This window comes from Anser anser, assembly GCF_964211835.1.
Source record: "Anser anser genome assembly, chromosome: 8".
NCBI lineage: Eukaryota > Metazoa > Chordata > Aves > Anseriformes > Anatidae > Anser > Anser anser.
This window is the reverse complement of record NC_139728.1, coordinates 25,770,296-25,786,138: the sequence shown is the minus strand read 5'-3', so window position 1 is coordinate 25,786,138 and position 15,843 is coordinate 25,770,296. Positions and strand designations below refer to the sequence as shown.

Here is a 15,843-nt window from a genome sequence, read left to right as displayed (position 1 = left end):
TGGCACACCGATGCTACATGTATCTCACTAAAATAAGGCTGTGTGCAAACAAATGCTGCAAATTTATAATGCAATATAAGTGAAATTAGAAGGAGGAATTAATGGGACTGATTTCTTGAGAGTTTGAAAAAAAAAAAGTGGATTTTTTCTAATATAAATCTTTAGTATTTCCTTGCTGTCTAAAATGTTATCTTCAATATTAGAAATACTGGTGTTGGGTAGGAGAACAGCTTGAATAGTACGATCTCATTGAGACCAATGGTGAGTTAACCTCTTGTTCAGGTATGATCTATAATATCTGCAATAGAGGTTTCATACCTTTTCTGGTCATAAATAATATTTGCTGGACATGTTTGGAGGTGTGTGGGTGTTTTTTTTTGTTTTGTTTTAATTTGGCTTTGAAATACTTGTTTATGCATTAGATTGCCATGCTGAAGGCTGAAATAACGAGCCAGGAGTCAAAGATTTCAGCGTATGAAGATGAACTGACCAAAGCTCAAGAGGAGCTGAGTCGTCTGCAGCAAGAAACTGCAGAGCTTGAGCATTGCATAGAGTCTGGCAAAGCACAGCTGGGACCTCTTCAGCAACATCTGCAGGATTCACAACAGGAAATCAATTCAGTAAGGCAGTGTGAAAAGATGAGGGGGAAAAAAAAAAACAAAGGAACAAAACCCAAAATGTTTCAGCTGACAACCTTTAGTGTTTTTTCATAAGGGGAAGGCACTTGTTTTTTTTTTTTCTTCACTGTTTGCTCATGTCTTTCCATTGCTTGCACAGGCTACGTCTGTATGGTAGTTAGGATTCTTAGAGGCTGACTCAAGTTGCTCAAGGTATTTAATGATATTTCTCCAAGTTTTGATAATAAAAGGGGAATTTATTATACTTCATGAATAATTTCTCTTAATGTAATGAATAACAAATGGCTAGTGCCTCTTTAGATTCCCTACTAGATGTATAGGGAATTTAAGTTTTTGTCTTTAGCCATGGCCTGGGGCATGGTCTTGCTATTCTTTAATTGATGCGATGCTGGTATAACATTATTAATGACATAGTGTATTTTTGAAGGAGGAAAGTAAAGTGAACGTAAGAAAAAATTGTATTGAGACTAGATACTGAGAAACAGAGAGGTTGCTGTACTGATTTTGAGCACAGAGCTGCGCTTTGTATGTGCGATCAATAATTTATTACTTCAGTGATGTTTAGCTTGAGCACCCTTTCGTTACCATTCTTCTCTCACATGCCCGCAGTCTGCTAATGTGAGCCAGAGCCATGTCATTATCAAGTTGAAAACAAAGCCTTTCTATTAACTTTGAACCCTAGATATGGCTGACTTCTGGATCAGTTCCTTCACGTGCTTCATGTCTAACTTCTTAAGTCTTTTTTTTTTTTTAAGACTTCCACTGCTAGGACACTTTCTTCTGTTGAAGGGGCTTATGACATACAGAAAACCAAGTATAAAAATTATGAATGACTTTTAGAAACTGAGGAGTAAAAAATGGATGTTGTTTTATCAGAGGTAGAAAGAAGGTAGTGCTATTTCAATATTATTAACTAATAATCATAGCAAGAGATGATTGTGATTAATGGATATGATGCGATTATGTAAGTGACTGGTTATGCCTGACTGTACTAAAAACCTGTATTTGTTGTAGGCTTGTTTTATATAAATACTCCTAAGTTCATTGCTCTTAGCTCAGAAAAAATGAACAAGAGGTCCTCTGATGCTTTAGGCAAGGGTATCTAATGGTTGATCTGAGATCAGTGTATTTGAAAGACGCCTTGGTGTTGTCATTGCTGCCACCTGATTTGTGATGTGCAAAGCAAGGAAAACACTATTAGGTGATTGACCTAGTAGAAATCAGTGGGATTTAGATACCTACATATCTGAACTGTGTTCATCCTTCTGCGTAATCTGCCACATTCAGTAATTTCTGCAGAACTTGCAGATTGTTTGTAGATGTTTACTGTGAGGTACTGCATTATGCACGTTGTAGAAATAATGACATGGATGTAGCTGTCTGCTTAGGAAGATATATTATGGATTCTGTAGACGTCAAAAGTCATGTGAGAGAAGATAATGAATTTGTAATTTTCTTTGGAAGATGAGAATTCTTTTTAAGCAGCCTTTTTAATTTATGGAGTTTAAGGCAATTTCAAATGAGTAATTTAAAAGGAAAAAAAAAAAAGCTTTGCAACTCTTCTTGTGAGTTTGAGTGGGAAAAAAGGGAACAAGTCTTGATGTTTCCAGTGATTGCCAGCAATATGGTCTGCTTCCTCGGCAGAAGGTTCTCAGGTCTCTTTCAACCGTGTTATATATCTTCTAGATCTGATTTGTACTGCTTTCTCAAATATCACCCTTTGAAATAACATGATTTTATTATACTTGCTTAAGGAAAGTAAGAATTTTAGATACGTCCTTCCATTTTATATTTAAGAAGGTATGGTTATATTCTAGCTTTTGTGGGCTGCTGTACAGATACATGTACATTTATTTCTGTTTACAGGTGCAAACAAAACTTCTTGAGCTAAAAGAATTGGAAAATAACCAATTTAGCTGGCACTCTCAGACACATAACGTACTTGTTAATGGAACTGCGGATCATTCTAGTCTTAGCAACAGCAGCAGTGAAACTGCGAACCTTAATGAGAATGCTGAAAGGGAGAGTATAGCAGAAGAAGAACAAATAAACAATGCATCTCCAGTGAGTAAAGTGTTTTGCCTGCTTGATCGTAATGCAATGCAGCTGTGAAGTTAAAATAAATGTAAATATATATTAAGATTGATTATGTTTTGTTTTTAAACACTTGTACAAGTGAACTTTCAGGATGTTATTCTGAGGGAGTATTTCAGGGATCTGAAAGTTGATAAGCAGAAAAAGAGGCAATGTTAGCTTGGCTGGAAAGTAGCAACAAAAATTTTTGTGCATTTGTTTCCAAAGCAAAATGTCTTAAATTGAAGAAGAGAATTAATGTTAAAGAAGAGCAGCTGTTTTCCAGTGGCGCAACAGAAATGGAATGAGGAATAGGACAGAATATCTAAAGATCTCTTGCTTTCTAAATGTCCGTCTTTGTCTCAGTAGTTTTCTGATTTTTTTTAATAACTTTCACAGGGTTTATGGAACACTTCAGTATGTTCTGTTATAGCTATGAACCTACTGAGGTATCTTTTAACATATTCTTACAGCTATGTGATACTTAAAATAGTACATGTAGTGTAGTCTTCCATTTATTTATACTGAATTGCTTTTATCCTTACATAGGCAAGGAATAGTCCTGAAACAACAGCTGCTGTTGTGGAAGAAGAGAAAGAGATCCCAGCTGCAACTATTACCAAAAAAGTGAGTTTGTTCAAATCTGAGGGAGGAAAAAATGAATGTAAAAAAAAAACCACCAACAACAAAACAAACAACAAAACATAACCTAGTTAAATTGTTTGAGGTTTGCATCATGTCACTTACGTGATGGCTATGCAACAGCAGAGAAATAAAAAATGTCACTTGTTACTGTTTTTATTTAGAGTATGATGTCATGAAAGCATTCATCTTACATAGCAGGTTGATTTTTACTGAGGAATACTTTGAATCTCTGTTGATTAATTCTATAGAATTCAAACTCTCAGCTTTAAGAAACTAATAAATGGTAACAGAAGACAAGATAAGTGTCTTGAACTTCATACCTCTCTCTTCTTTCATGTTCTTCAGGAGGATCCATTTGATGCTGAGTCTCATCCATTGCCTGATCTAGTTTCTGAAGCCAGCTTAGAGTTCTTCCAGTCTGACCCTTTTGTTGGCAGTAAGTAAACTTCTTTCCAAGTGCAGATTTGCAGAAATGGGTTTTCTGTGAACACGTCTCGTCCAAATTCATCCTGCACTTTCTCGTTAATTGTGAAAATTGTAACTTTCCCTCACTGGTCTTCCTGAGGGCCTTTTTTTTTTTTCCTTTCCTGGGGGTTGCATTTTGGTATTAAAGGTGTGGGTGTACTTGTGATACGTGTGATGTCACTGATCTAGTTTGCAGTGCAGAGCCACAAACAGATCAACTGAGGGTTCAGCGAGCTGTAGTGTGGGGGGCGTGTGGGTGGCTGAGAGTGAATGGCTGTGGCCTACTTACGGTAAGTTTGGCACTCAAAAAAAGGTAATGTGGAACTGCACCATCTGTTCATCTTATGGAAGTGCCATGCTTTATTTTAAGAAGTTGCCACTTATGGATGCTGTTGCTCCGATTTTTTTCATGTTGGAAAGAGTGATCTGTCTGTGATCTATGGAGACACTTGGAGTATGGGAGAAGGGGAGCTAATTTGGATTAGCAGTTGAAGCAGATGCTTTCAGCTACGTTAATATGATTTGACAGGCTTTTGGAGTCAACATGGTCTAACCAATTTAGTTCAGATTGCTTTGGAAGGAGAATAAGCTAAATTTATTTCATATCGCTTGGCTTCTAAAAGAATATCAGTGCAGATTTTAATACATTTAAATGAGTAAATTAAACTAATTTAAAACAGCTTCAATGTTGCCTTGTAGATATAATTTCTTTTTTTGTTTATACTGAAGTGGTCTTACTTACAGGATATGACAACCTTTCTTTCAGAGGAGAAGGTATGTCTGCTGGTAGTCAACCTTTTGGACTTTGTGTGATCAGTATTAGTTTAGTATCAGTTAGTATCAGTTTAGGGGTAGTTACCTGCAGCTAAGAGACCGTACATACATGAAATGAGGGAGTAAATTGATGCAATTGGAACCGTGCATCTAGTACAGAAAGGAACGCTTAAGAGCGGCCATCCATGGTGCTGTGAGAATTACCAAAACTAAGACTAAGCTGCTGTCAGTGGTTAGCTTGGATTACTGTGGCGGTAAATACTGCACAATGTGGATAACTCATAATAGCCAACAAAGAGGCATCTTTGAGAGACGGCTGCTTTTGTGTGCTTCATGTTGGTAATAAGCTACGTGATGAATATTTGCTTTGTCTATTACCAGCTCCTGTAGCTCCTCTGAAAACAATGAAATTATTCTTCTGAGTGTGAGAAATGGATAGAATGGATTGAGAGCAGCCCTGAGGAGAAGGACTTGGGGTTGTTGGTTGATGAGAAGCTCAACATGAGCAGAGTGCGCTTGCAGCCCAGAAAGCCAACCATATTCTGGGCTGCATAAAAGGGAGATGATTCTCCCCCTCACTCCCCTCTCGCACCTATATCCAGCTCCCCAACACAAGAAGAACACTGACCTATTGGAGTGAGCCCAGATCATCATCCAAGGATGATCAGAGGGCTGGAGCACCTCTCCTATATGAGGACAGGCTGCGGGAATTGGGGTTGTTCAGCCCAGAGAAGACAAGGCTCCAGGGAGACCTCATCGTGGCCTCTCAGTACCTAACGGGGACCTATTAGACAGCTAGAGAGGGACTTTTTACAAGGGCATGTAGTGATAAGACAAGGGATAATGGCTTTAAACTGCAAGAGTGTAGATTTAGATTAGATGTTAGGAAGAAATTCTTTCCCGTGAGGGTGGTGAGGCCCTGGAACAGGCTGCCTGGAGCAGCTGTGGATACCCTATCCCTGGAGGTGTTCAAGGCCAGGTTGGATGGGACTTTGAGCAACCTGGTCTGGTGGAAGGTGTCCCTACTCATGGCAGGGGGCTTGGAATTAGATGATCTTTAAGGTCCCTTCCAACCCAAACCATTCTGTGATTGTGAAATTTTAGCTCTAGAAGTGATGTTGTATCCAGAAGACTGTGACTCAGGACATGCTTTCTGATTAAAAAGCTACAAGTCACTTTTTTTCTTTAAACAGGTGATCCCTTCAAAGATGATCCCTTTGGGAAAATTGGTAAGCAACTTTGTAACTTCTAATATGTCTTGGGTTTTTTTTTTTTTGTTAAGGATTCCTAGTAGAACAGTATGTGGGGAAAAGTGTTACCACTTTTAGGCTGAAAAAGGCCATGGGTAGTCTCTATTGAGACTGGCTGTATAGGCAATGTGCCTTGGGGAGTGATAAACTGTGCTTGGGGAGGAAGGTAGGAGAGTGGTAAAAAACATTATATTTTGTAAAATTCTTTTTAAGGGAGTTTGGTTAAAGAAACTATATACTTAAGTGATTCTGGAGCTGAACCATTGGTACGGTCCAGTTTTCATCATGTGCGGAAGATGTTGGCTTGTCTAATTTTTGAACCACAGAATGCAAATTATTCACAAATAAATTTGATGCTTCAGAAATCCTTAGACTTAAATGTGTCACCTTCTTGCAGTGTGAAAGCAGCAATATAATGTTTCATTTTTAAAACACCAAGCTAAATAAAGCTAGCAGAAATGGTAACGAGATGTTTACTTTTTAGATCCCTTTGGTGGTGATCCCTTCAAAGGCTCAGATCCTTTTGCAGCTGACTGTTTTTTCAAACAATCCTCCACTGATCCTTTTGTGACTGCAGGCACTGATCCATTTACCACTGCTGGCAACAGTAATAATACCACAGTAAGTTTTGATAGCATACCTTTTACTTCTGTATATAATTTGGACAAAATCAACTATTTTGCGTGTTTGGACGTGCCTTCAAATGCTGATATTCAGAAGTGATGTAGGCTAAAGGTACCTCTCACCCCATGGCTCTGTCTTGTCTCTTTTTTTGTCCTGCTTTCTAGAAATAGGAACAGATAAAAATAAATAAAGAAAAAAAGTAAATGTTTCAGTGTGGAGCTTCATTTCTACACAAATTAGAACCTTTTGAGAATAGTGACCTAAGCTCCACTGCTAGCTGGTGAAACTTAATAAACATTGAAGGAAACCCAAGATTAATCTGACCAGGTTATATTGAGACATTTGACTACTTTGCTTCCAAAGCTTATAGGATCAGTAAGTATGTTATATCTTATTTAAAATCTGATGTGGTATAGGATTTTCCCCTCTGAGAAGTCAGCTTGTGCTTGATGTATGTTGCTTTGGGTTTTGTGGTCTTTTTCTTAATAAGACTCACTGAAACCTTGCCATAATGTGGAGATTATTACTGAATTGTGTGCTCTTTCAGAGGTATCTAGGTGTGACTTCTAGCTGTTCACAAGGTCATGTTACACACTACAGGCTACCCCTCCAACCTAAAAAAAAAAAAAAATCTACAACCTTCAATACTTACTCTGCACACTATTGTTTCCCAAGTCACGATATTCTAATATAACTAATTCTTGGTCATACTACAATCTGACAATGAGAAGTATAGAGGAGCAAAAAAAAAAAAAAAGTGGTCAGAGCTGTAGTGTGGGATTCACAGTCTGTAGCAGTCGGTTCTTGAGAGAATTGTATTTCTGAAGTTGCATTCATCCTAAATGCTTTACTGCACCTTTGTGTTACTGACATCCTGTAGTAATACCTTTATGAAGAAAACGGTATATTTCACTTTTTTTTGACTAACTTTTTTTGATGCTGGATTAACGTTTTAACTGAAATAAATTTTGATTGTATTCTTAGTATGAGGACTTCTTTAAGCTGAAAACCACATTTCCTTCTAAAGTTAGTTTTTTTTATTTTAGACGGAGACATTGAAGAAAAATGATCCTTTTGCTCCTGGTGGAACAACTGTTACTACATCAAATGATCTAGGTAAAAGTAGACTATACACATCAAACTTACTTTACTTGCTTATGCTTATTTTTGTTTCTAGTCTCTCTTCCCAAGTTTTACTGAGAAATACTTAAATCCAAGAGACAAATCCATGTACTTCTGTATTGTAAACATATTTAATTTTAGGAAGAAAAACACACTTCTCTGGAGACACAGAAGTGAGTATTGGTAAAGATGGTGTATTTCTTGCTTTACAATAGAACAGCACTTTTTACTTGTTTTGTGGCACATAAGAATGAATTGTACTGTTGAATTACAGATTGAGATCATACAAGGTTTAAAAAATTTATTCCACAAATGGGCTTACAGTTGGAAGTGAGCTCTTGTTTGTGGTCATATTCATGTGTGTACACAGCCACAGATGCACACACAAAATACGTGTCTGTGTATATAGATATATCTCGGCTAAACCTGTTCAGGAAAATTACTATTCTTAGTCAGTTGTTAATATTTAGTTCTTGTAAAAACTTCTTAAATAGTAAGTGTCCACCTCATTAAATATTTCACTTGACTTAGTCTATACTGCAAGATAAGTAACAGCTGCTTTTTTTGTTGTGGGATCTTTCGATGTTCTTTTCAATGTTTAATTTATAATCCCGTTCTGTTTGCTTGATTTGTGTGTATTTAGCTACAGACCCCTTTGCCTCTCTGTTTGGAAACGAATCCTTTGGAAGCGGTTTTGCTGACTTCAGCACACTGTCAAAGGTAATGTGGAACAACTGTCACTCAGAAAATGCATAGAACTCTACGGTGACAAGACAAAACATACTCTCTCTTCTGATGCTTTTATTGTTACAGTTTTGCCACTAGTAATAATTTATAATGGCTAACTTCCTTGAAAAAGAGTTTTTAACAGTAAAATATCTTGCAGTGTCACTGTGAAGAATGCAAAGTTTTGTGTTTTGTGTTTTCTCTGTATTTGAAGTGATTTTTTTTCTTGAAAATCTGCTGAATGTAACAGCAAAAATGTTACTCTTGCACCTATAACTGTACTCAACTTCTTATTGCTGTACACACTAACCATTCCTGATTTTTCTGTAATTTTCATCAGTGTGGGGTTTTAGTATCTCCTGGAATAGTTGGATTATGTTTTTAAAACAAACAAAAGTATTTTTGTATTAGTCCAAACTTTCACTTCTAAATAAATATTGTAGTATTGGAAAAAAAAAAAAAGGAAAGGATTAGTAGAATTGCACTGAAAGTGTCTATGTTACTGTTTTCTTTGTTGAAGGCCAGCACCGAGGATCCTTTTAGCTCTTCCACATCAGGTTCCGGCAACAATGTGGTCATAACTAAAAACTTATTTGAAGAACCACCATCCAAAAATGAGGATGTTCCTCCTGCATTGCCCCCTAAAACAGGAACTCCCACGAGGCCCTGTCCACCACCACCTGGTAAGAGCTGAAACTGAGATGCTGTTAACAATTAGATTCTTCATACACAATTACAAGTACAATTGCGAGGGGATGGTGAAATACACTGAACTAAGAATGAATGAGGAAGGTATAGAACAAGTCTGTTCCTGATCTGTTGTTGTTTTCCTCAGAGTTAGATTTTGTGTGGCATTTAGGATCAGACCTTTAGTTTTTTGGTGGTTGTTTTGATTTTTGAAGGGGGGATGAGAAAAAGGATTTAGAAAATGGGAGAATATAGAGTTGTTACGCATATCTGCAAGAAGACAGAGTGGCTACAGATTAAATGGTTGCTAATGTGACAGACCGAATAGTGCACTAAATTATGTTTCAAGTGAGAATTCATTGTATTTTACCCATTGCAAAACCTCTGGTTTTAATTCTGTCTTTAAAGAAATATTAAAACTATTTAGTGCTTACATGGCTGGAGTAAAATGAATTAACTAGGGATAACATGACTGCCTCAGATGTTCAGATTAAATGTTTTCCAGATGGCCTTGCGAGGTCCGTAGTAGTGAATCTAGCCAATGTAATAGTAATAAACCCAGGCTGTTTTCTGTTCAGTGATAACTGAATCCTCTGGTCTGATCCATGACACAAACCATTCTTTTCCAGAAAACACCATGATTGTCAAAGATAACACCTTCTTCTTATGGTTACAACAAGTTATGGTTATAACAAGGTTAAAACACACTACGTACTTTCAATAGGAAATTGGAAAATACATCAGTGTTCTTTTTTAACTTTACATCCTTTGTTTCATTCTCTTTAAAAAATCTACTGCATCATATTTTTTTTCACTATTACATTATATGGTTGAATCTTAAGGTATTCGGAAAAATTAAATATGTATTCATCTTTTTCCCTCAAAAGTAGGGAGCACAGTAATTGTAGGAGTATTTAATAATAAGTTTAAAAACAGGTCTTAATTTCTAATGTTGCCATTAGGAGATCTGGCTCGTGCCTTGTAAATAATCAGTTGAATTGTAAATAATGTTAGAACAGTTGACTAGTCGTTATAATTTGGATGTTTTATAGTGTTTTGTTTTATGGAGGCCCCTCAAAAGGGGGTGTGGAGACTTCTGACTTCACTCTTTGGGAAGTGCCTACAAAGTGGCGTAGAGATGTGCTTTTAGAATGCAAGCACCAAGTGGCAGAGCAACAGCACCATTATTGATAGATGACTAGAAAAATAGCCTGTTTTGGTTTGCACATACTAAAAATGATACTGTGGGTACCTTGATAACCATTCCCAATAACTTTCTTTACGTAAGTCATAAATTGAGATAGTAAAGTGTATTTGTTTTTCGTAAATCTCTTGGTCTAATACAAAACAAGAAAATGCTTTTAGAGGAACTGCCTGTCCTTTTAATTCTACATGATACTGGGAAGTGTGCAGAAGGGTTATTTGCTTGTCTCTGAAATCTACCGGCTTTCCAGATACTGATAAGTGCTCCCATTTCATGATTTTTTGGGTGGGTTTGGAGGTAGGATTAACATTTGTAAGAATATGAAGTATACTTTCGCTACAGAAATATTTTTTCTGGATGTTCAAAAATTCAAAAAAACTGCAATGAAACCTTTTCTGTAAGTAGTAACATCTGGAAAGAATGGTGGGAAGAAATTTAGCTCAACTGGTCTTGGAAGGATTTGGGTTAATGACCTGAAAGGTGTTGTAAGTTGACTGGGGTTAAGATGAAAAAAGAAAAAGGGGGGGCTCATGTCTGGTTCTGTTCTATCTGCAGCTACTTAGGCAAGGATTAACAAAATAGCTTGTGATTGCTGTATGGCTTCATTTTCTTAGTTTAAAAACTACAGAAATTCTAGGTGTTAGCATAGTGAGAACACGTATTTGCTGTTTTGAAGACATACAAATATACTTCTGTCCTGAATCAAATTGTGTTATTTTGATCCAAACAAATAATAAAAAGAAGCTGGAATTAACATGGACAGTTTATAAACAGAAGAATAATAACTGTGCTAAGAGAATAGGGCTTCAAGACTTAAAAATTCACTTCCCCAAATACTGTTACATCAGTACATAATTGTGCTTTTGAATCATTAACATATATGTGTTCCGTTTTGATCAGATAATGCTTTAACAAACTGTGGACCGTACCCTCATTTTTTAAACTGGCAACCCTTCCTCTGAATTCATTACAACTCCACTAATTTTCCAGAAGAGGTTGCATTCCAAGTAGCTTTGGATTTTTTTAACTATTTTTGGCATGTTATTACCTGCTATCTTAAATTCATTTCAAATTCATTTTAATCTAAGGGAAAAGACCTATCAATCAAATAGACTCTTCAGATTCCTTTAAACCGAGCGATCCATTTCAGCCTTTCCCCACCCCAGACATTCCCAAAGAACAAGAAGCAGATCTATTCTGTGATCCATTTGCTCCCACCAGCGTCAGTAAAGAGGCTGACCCCAACAATTTTGCAAACTTCAGTACTGTGAGTAAACAATTTTTACATTTGTTTCAGTATACTGACAGCTTTGAATTGTTCACACTGAAGTCTTCAGTCTAATTAAAAAGATTGAAACATATCCCACATACAAAGGGGATATCGCTTCCAGTTAAAACTGTATTTATTTTTACTTTATAACTGAGGCTGTCCTAAAGTAAAACACTGCAGAATGATGTAGTTAATGTTTAAGTTGTATTGCCTTTGTGAGTTTATGAGGCTTTTCTCATGAAGGCCTCGTAACCTTTAGAAGATAGGACATTTTAAATACATGTTCTCAGAATTACTAGTTTTATCAATGCATGTAGCAGATATAAAATATAAATATATATAAAGCACACTGTTATTTATCTTGTTAAAGATACAACCAAAGGTGTGACTTCAATTTTGTCACTGAACTGTTTAGTCATAATATTGAAATATGACTGAAATATTGATAAACAGCCTCATAGTGGTGTATGTTAATGAGATCTAACTGGGCGAGTTTTGAATGGCTGCTGAATTCCAGACCTTATGTATGATGCAGTGAAAAGTAGTAAGTGTCTCTTTATAACCAGAATCCATTTCATAGAAGTCGTGGTGTCCAAGCAGTAGAAGCAAATCTAAAGGTTTGTGCATGCCTTTATTTATTTATTTATTTAGAGTTTTTGCAAATAGGAGTTTTGGAAGGCATTATTTCACTTTCAAGCTTGATATCTGTTAAATGCAATTTGCATTCACAGTAATGGAATTGCTTTTATTATTTTCAGGCATAATAAACTATTTGCTTAATTGAAGTAAACTGAGGATTGACAGGCTCTCAAAATTGTCTTGCACTGGTTGATGTGTCTTATAGCATGACAATTTCTGACATATTATTGATCACTTTAACTAGCTAAAGGGATTGAGAAGCTAGTTCAGAGGAGAGAATGTGAAATGTGGAGGGGAAAGACAAATGTTCATTATTTTCATAGAGGAAAAAGCATTCTTTTCCATCTGCAATTACCGAAAACACTAAGTAACCTATGGAGAAAACTCGAGCTTTTCTATGTTTATTCCTTAAAGAAGCAGTGCAAAAGCAGAAACTAACTGTAGTATATAGTGATAACCTTTTAGGACTTAACACTGGGACATTCATGAAGACGCCGGCTTCACCTACCTCTTAGCTTTCCTGCATGCTGAATAGAAACAAACTTTAGCATAATCTTTTGTGTTTTATGATAATACCCTAACTGTTTCTGACTTACAATCATTGTACCACAGCGATTCAATTCACATACTGTTCTCGTCTAAGTATGTAGAATGAATCTGATTTTTCTTTTCCTTGCGTCACACTCACCTTTCTCTGTGTTATTGCTAGGCTTCTAACTGTACAGTTACCTTAATATTCTGCTGCTTCTTGGCAGAAGTGTTTTTCAGCTGCACAAATAAAGAGTCGTTCTACAGCTAACTTTTACAGTCACTGTCATCTGGAATAATCATCCCTAATGAAAGTAGGATTCATCAGGATGTTCCATAGTGCTGGGATATGGGTTTATTTTGCAATATGTTCTCCTAATTTATTCAAATTTTTTTCTTGTATAGGCTGGCTTTTATCCAAATCGGTTTGCATTTAAATTATAGCACTTGTTTCTCCAGTAACTGTTTAGAAACTTAATACTGAATTTTGAAACGCAGTGTATTTCGTTTTAAAAAAATAAAATAATAAAATAATACAGCAATAGGATATCTTCAGTGCATTTCTTGATGGTTAAACCTTGAGCTAAGCTAATAGTAATAGCATGCTGAGAATAAAACACAAATAATTTGAGGACTAGAGTGTGTCCAGTATTTTGAAAAACTGTAACTGTCACTTAAACCAAGAACAGGATTTGTTATTGTATTATTAATCTGGTTATTTTGTCTTTTAAAATGCAGTATTCTACTGAGGAAGACATGATTGAATGGGCTAAGAGGGAAAGTGAGAGAGAAGAGAAAGAAAGATTGGCAAGACTAAAACAGCAAGAGCAAGAAGACTTGGAACTGGCTATTGCACTCAGTAAATCTGAAATATCAGAAGCATGAAGCTTAGAATAAGATTTGTCTTATGTCAACTGTTTTTGTCCCTATTCCTGAATACCTAACCTATTTAAATGTTAATCAGAAGATACGTATATACAGGAAAATAAGGAAGGTTTTAAACTTCTGAAAGTGGTGTGAATGTTTCTGCTAAATTCAATCCTTTTGTTTGTTTGTTTTTGTTTGAATAACTTGATTTTAGCATTCAATTCCGCTCAAGTTTTCAGGAGAACAAGGAACTTTTCCCAGTTGTAAGCAAATCAGTTTTAAATGCAGCAAATGAGATTGTAGTTTGACTGTAATCTGTCAGCAGTTGGTAATTGAGCATAAAGTGAACATAGCAATTATTTTGCCATGGCTGGCTGTCTCCCGTCAAGCAGTTAGCCATTTGAAACCTTTTATCCTTCTTCTAAAGATATTAGTAATGCCAGAGTTGTGGAGTGCTTCATTTTATATGTATGCATATAGATTTTTCTCTTCATTGAAGATTCTATGTTTGGACTTGCAATAACAATCTTCATAGAGTCTAAGTTTAAAAAAAAAAACACGTGTGTGTCTTACTGAAACCTTTAATGCTTTTCTTGCATGGCCATAGGTTTTAAGACCAGTTATTTTGTTTTATAAAGAAATTAACGGAAGATTCATGTGCATTTGCTGTTGGCCAAGATGACTGTCAAATTACAAGAACCCACAGCTATTTGAGCCAGTTTTGCCTGTGAAATACGCAGCTGAACTGGCAAGGTGATAAATTGAAATGGGATTGAGAATAGAAAGAAAACATGTAGTCTGATTTTTTTTTTTAAACCACATTTTTTTTTCCTGTATGTATAATTTATTGAATGCCAACTGATAGTTGCACCTTAAACTGAATTTCTTTGTGGTCACTGAGTAGGATTGATAGAATGTTAATGGAAATAACTTAATGAAAATAACTTATTGTTCACTTTGGAAACAACTCCATTCTGGAGAATCAATTTCATTAAAATTCCAAAAAGAATAATCTTTTGCCCTATCTTAGACAAATGGATGACAACAGCATAAGCATCAAGAGATTTTTTTTTTTTTGCACTTTTAACTTGTGGTATTTCTGTTGAGAAAATGGAGAAGTTTCAACGCACAGCACTGAGTAGGAGGGGAGAACTCAGCCATGCTTCAGTATATTTAAGCTCTTCCTATTACCTATCAATGCTGCTGTTGAAAGAGTTTGGTAGTTTTCAATTTTTCAGGAAAATGAGTAACCAGACTGAGATGTTTTTTCTTTTGCACTGGGAAATGAGCATTTAACCACCTGCTCAAAAAGGTAACTTAAAATTTTGCAAGGATTAAATCGTTATAACTTATCTATACATCTTTGTAATGAGTGTACACTAATCTTGCAAATCATATGCTTAACTGGATTACATAGTTTCTTATCTTTTGTTAAAAATGTATACTCAGTGGACCAACACAATATTATTATGTATATATTATATATATATATTCCTGCTTTCCTTTATGGAATTTAAAGTTTTGAGTCATTTGATGTTACATTTCATGTTACTGACTCTGACTATAGTACTTTTACTCAGACTACCAACAAACCACTGCTGTGAGCTAAATGGCATTACTTATGAAGTTTTATCTGTTTTTTTTAAAGAAACTTGTTCAGGTGGGATTAGCCTCTATTTATAGACTTTTGTTTAAAAATTCTAACAATAGCCTGTAATTATGAAGAAATAAAATTTAAGTACATAAGTGTGAAATGTTGGCCTGTTTTTTCAAAAGGGTGCTGTGAGCTGTAAAATAAAATGTAAATGTAATGTGAACGATACAAGGTGTTCTGTTTGTAGTCTGATGGGAGGTGGTTAATTTTCAGAGAATCAAATTGCTTGAATCTGGTGGTTAGCTGAAGTGCACATTAATCCCATCTGTCACTTGCTTCGTTAGGAGTTGAGGCAGCTTCGAAGAAAAATTCAGGCTACTTTTGCCCAAGGATTTTTGCCTGCACAAAGCTTGCAGTGCCCAAATGTTTACGTGTCTAGGATTCATTTGTGATGATATGTATGCATCTCCTACTGGCTGCTGGCAACATAAAGCAGATTCGTATGGTTTGGCAGATCTTTAGTTTGACCCAGCGTGTATCCTTTTCAATATGTCTGTCAGCATAATGCCTCCTTCATGTCAAGGTCTGGACATAGACTGCTTGGTCAGAGGTTCTGGAGTTCCAGCAACTGTTTTACATCTGTCTTTGATTCTTTGATTTATTTATTTTTTTTTGCTACAGCAATGATAGATTTAAATATTACTCATCTAAGTGGACCCAAATCTTTTTTTCTTGTT

The 15,843-nt window shown here is 35.9% G+C and overlaps 1 protein-coding gene across 10 annotated transcripts in view; it reads left to right on the top strand.

Moving 5' to 3' along the window:
- EPS15 (epidermal growth factor receptor pathway substrate 15) overlaps nt 1–15,334 on the top strand; it is a 64,755-nt gene extending 49,421 nt beyond the window's left edge. For 2 of the 10 annotated variants that reach the window (XM_083846989.1, XM_083846991.1), the window contains 12 exons: nt 423–620; nt 2,505–2,702; nt 3,261–3,338; nt 3,702–3,792; nt 5,789–5,824; nt 6,330–6,466; nt 7,516–7,585; nt 8,235–8,311; nt 8,838–9,000; nt 11,297–11,475; nt 12,045–12,095; nt 13,384–15,334. In XM_083846989.1, coding sequence (XP_083703115.1) covers nt 423–620; nt 2,505–2,702; nt 3,261–3,338; nt 3,702–3,792; nt 5,789–5,824; nt 6,330–6,466; nt 7,516–7,585; nt 8,235–8,311; nt 8,838–9,000; nt 11,297–11,475; nt 12,045–12,095; nt 13,384–13,530 — 1,425 coding nt within the window. In that variant the 3' untranslated portion in view covers nt 13,531–15,334. The remainder of the gene's footprint in view (nt 1–422; nt 621–2,504; nt 2,703–3,260; nt 3,339–3,701; nt 3,793–5,788; nt 5,825–6,329; nt 6,467–7,515; nt 7,586–8,234; nt 8,312–8,837; nt 9,001–11,296; nt 11,476–12,044; nt 12,096–13,383) is intronic. The other 8 variants (XM_083846992.1, XM_083846993.1, XM_083846998.1 and 5 more) reach the window with 6 other exon arrangements.
- Nucleotides 15,335–15,843: the final 509 nt, after the last annotated feature.